Source organism: Medicago truncatula, chromosome 7 (assembly GCF_003473485.1).
Source record: "Medicago truncatula cultivar Jemalong A17 chromosome 7, MtrunA17r5.0-ANR, whole genome shotgun sequence".
Taxonomy (NCBI): domain Eukaryota; kingdom Viridiplantae; phylum Streptophyta; class Magnoliopsida; order Fabales; family Fabaceae; genus Medicago; species Medicago truncatula.
This window is the reverse complement of record NC_053048.1, coordinates 47,477,916-47,481,643: the sequence shown is the minus strand read 5'-3', so window position 1 is coordinate 47,481,643 and position 3,728 is coordinate 47,477,916. Positions and strand designations below refer to the sequence as shown.

General features: G+C 31.9%; 1 protein-coding gene across 1 annotated transcript; it reads right to left on the bottom strand.

Annotated features, from left to right (window-relative positions):
• Positions 1–1,563: 1,563 nt before the first annotated feature.
• On the bottom strand, positions 1,564–2,778 carry LOC11429895 (uncharacterized). The gene has a single exon (XM_003625545.4). The coding sequence runs from the start codon at positions 2,588–2,590 to the stop codon at positions 1,706–1,708; it is 885 nt and encodes a 294-aa protein (XP_003625593.1). The 5' UTR covers positions 2,591–2,778; the 3' UTR covers positions 1,564–1,705.
• Positions 2,779–3,728: the final 950 nt, after the last annotated feature.

The following is a 3,728-nucleotide window of genomic DNA, read 5'->3' as shown; positions in this document are numbered from 1 at the left end:
AACTTTTCACTTTGCCTTCAAAAGTGCCTTCAAAAGACAAATCTTATTTTCTTTCTTATATTTCTAAGGTAGGAAAGTTGGTCAGAGCATCCAAGGTTACATTCAGACGAGTGTGTTATGCTGTCTCGAATGCCTTCAAAAGACAAATCTTATATATTTTCTTTCTTATATTTACACTTCATTTTCCCTTTTAATAGTATCTTTTTTAATTGTTATTGAATTATTTATCACATCTCCTCTACTTTTTCCCCAATATATCATAAGTTAGAGAATCATTATTTTAAAAAAGAAAGTTTCCAAATCTTAGTCTGAACACCGTTCCTGTATTAATTTAATCAAAAGTGAAGTATGAATAAGATAAAAACAAATGAAATTATTAGTTTGATTTTTATGGAAACAAACAAAAAACCAGCACGTGAAAGCTAATTGCAGCCCTCTCCCATTGTACACCGAGGGATTCCATTGCTTATGCAAAAAAGAAAACTCATTGCCACGTATATTCTCAAAAAATCAATTCTTGTTCCACCGAGGGTGCAAAGAGTTACTGGTAAATAACAATTAATTTATCAAAAAAAAATATTTTTGCAGAAAGTAAAATTATTAAAAATTGTTGGTCACGAGGGGAGTTTGGAGACCATCTACATTAAACCAATAACAATCACATAAGTGAAGGTCACATTTTAACCTAAAACTTTAAACGTCGCATTTTTGAGTTATCTCACTTACAAAATGTTCAATACATTGTCATGAATACTTTTTACACAAATAACCGGTCGAACAACAACTCTTATACCATTGTTGGTCGGGAAGATCACCAATATTAGATTCAAAGCAGCCACATAAGTGAGTTGAATACTACACCTTTAACCCAAAACCTAAAGATATTGAATTTATTGATCCTATCAATTCTAAAATGTTCAATCTCCCCTTTTCTAATCAATGTGAAACATTTAACTTATGATTGCTACACAACAATTTTTTTTTTATAAATTCAATATAAACTTTGTTATTTAAGTATTCCTAAATATAACTTCTCTTTGTAAGAATAAATTGCCCGTGAAAATAAGTTTAAGGGGGAATCATAGTTCAAACATCAACCCATCCATATATAATTTGATGTCTCTACTTTTGTTAGTACAAATTTGAATTTACAAATAGTCTATCAAAAATTTGGAAAACAGCAAGTCCAAGTCCCCACACAGCAGGGAGTTTTAATCGGGTGACTTTGAGTTTGATAAGTTTGCTTCTATCTCTATTGACTAATAATTCTATCTTATCAAAATAAATTTATTTTAATGATTCTTTAATCAATTAAATACACTAAAATAGAACTCAATGTCATATAAGTATTTCCCACCACAAGACGTCAAATGCCTACATGAGAATTTATTATTTGTTTATCTCAATTTAATATGTCTATTATTTTTTCTCTAAACATATCTAAAATGTTAAATGTAAAGCTGTGAATAATTTGTCTGCTCTTGCTTTTTTTAAACGTACTACACAGCCTTTTTACGTTACCAGAAGACATACAGAGCTTCAGGTGTATAAAGCAAGCTATTATATCAACACAGCACGGGGCCAAAAAAAAAGTTTACTATTATTATTATATTCAACTGATTTTCAGAACTATATTCAATTCAACCCAGCAACCATTAACAGAAACTAAAAAAGAATAAAACAGATAAAGTAATATAATAATGGATTAATCAGAAAGTATGTGGAGAGGAAAACCCAACCTAGTCTTTTTCCACAAATTACTATTTACCTCAGGGTCAATTCTGTAACTTACTCTCGCCGGTTCCGATTTACACCGAGTCAGTACAACAGGACGCGCCACCGCAGAATCTTCTTCTTCCTTTTTTACCCTTCCCTTCAACAACAACTCTTGAACATTCTCCAAATCCTTAGTCAAACCAATTCTTTCACCTATCGAATCCTCTTTATCAGAAACCGATTCTCTCTTCTGCGATTGCGAACTTGATTCCTCGTTATCGTCAATGGAAGTAGACTCTGTTTCTTCTTCATTTCTCAAAGGTGAACTCCAAAACCTACTCGCAAGAGATGAAGATCTGTATGGAGCGGATCTACACCTTGTTAATAACAAAGCGTTTTTCGGAGGAGTAGAACAATTTGAATTTGAAACAATAGCATTATCAACAGATTCAACACTAACACTAACTCTTTGTTCATCTTCTAGGGTGAAATTACTATTTCTGTTAGACTCTGATTTAACTGAATCTTGTTTAGGTTTAGTTGGTTTTTTTCTACGGAAGAAAGCCCATTTGGGCCAAACGAGTCGACAACGGCATGGGTTGGGCTTTTTAATCCACCAGTGGTGTGTGGGAGTGGTGGAGGATTTGGATGAGCTACGTTTGGCTCTGACTTGACCCATGCAAGTGACTTTAGGGGAAGAAGGTTCTTGTGTAGTTTCAATGGTTTTTTTGTTACGGAGAACGAACATGGGGCTTGACCTTGACCTTCTACTACTTCTACTTCCTGCATTGGTTCTTAAGAATCTCATTAATGGTGGTGGAAACTTGTCTGTACGTGCTGGACTTGAAATGCTTTTTGTTGTTGATAGCTTCATCTTTTTTGCTTCTTTTTTTGGTTTCTGAACTAACTTTGTTGTATAAAATGAAGTGTGTTAGGTTTGGTGTGTGAGAGAGAGATATGGTGTGTCTGGTTTCGAGAGCTTGCTTGCTTTCTGCAAAATGTTTTTTCTAAATTTTGTTTTTTTGCTGTGGACTTTTTTTATTTTATTTTCATTTTTGCATTGCACGGATGGGTGGGGTGGGGTGAATGCTCTTCACTCTCAATTATTATATATTTTTCTCTATTATAATAATACTTACAACATTTATGTATTTTACTATTTAAAGGTTGCTATCATTATTTTGTACTATAAATTATAAAACAATTTTGTTAAGTGAAATTCAAATAATAAAATTTCTACATATACTGTAAAAAAATAATTAATGTGAATCGTAGTATAACTATAAGGCGATGAGACAGATGCATCTTCGGCGAACTAGACACAATCTTAAAGTTAACTTGTTGGATTTGAACTCCCTCATGACAGTCTTGTCTCCATGTTTTTATGGATCTTCTTCCTAACCATATGCCCTGCTGTTCCAGCACAATAAATCTACCGGTGGGGTTCGATGCAGTATTAAGTAGCATAGGGTCTGTTTGGTTAACCTCAAAAAAGAGCTTTTAGCTTTTAGCTTATAGCTTATAAGCTCGTTTGACAAAAAAAACTCTGTTTGGCAACACTTTTTCACCATGAGCTTATAGCTTATTTCACGAGCTTATAAGCTATTTTTCAGAAGCTATTCCAAGTAGCGTTTGAGCTTATAGCTTATAGCTTCTCACTTTTTCTTCAAATTTTACCCTTATTATTTCATTTAAATTGTATTTTTATCCATTATAATTTTTATAATAAGCTACGTTATAAAGACTACCATCCCTTTATTCCAATTTTTGTATATATATCAGCTGGCCTTTTTTTTTTTTTTTTTGAAAAAATATATACCTTCGTTTTTTTTTTTTTTTTTTACGAAACAAATTACTATTATTCTATTAGTGTTACTTTTTTTTTTTTGAGGTAAGTGTTATTTTCTTTATTCTCTGTTATTAGTATTACTCTATTAGTGCAACCTTTTTTTTGTTTTTGAGGTAAATGTTATTTTTTTTATAAAGTGAAAACACTTAAATGATAATAAATA

Bases quoted from the DNA above. Each gene is read 5' to 3' on its own strand.
- LOC11429895 (XM_003625545.4), bottom strand. From the start codon at position 2,590: ATGAAGCTATCAACAACAAAAAGCATTTCAAGTCCAGCACGTACAGAC.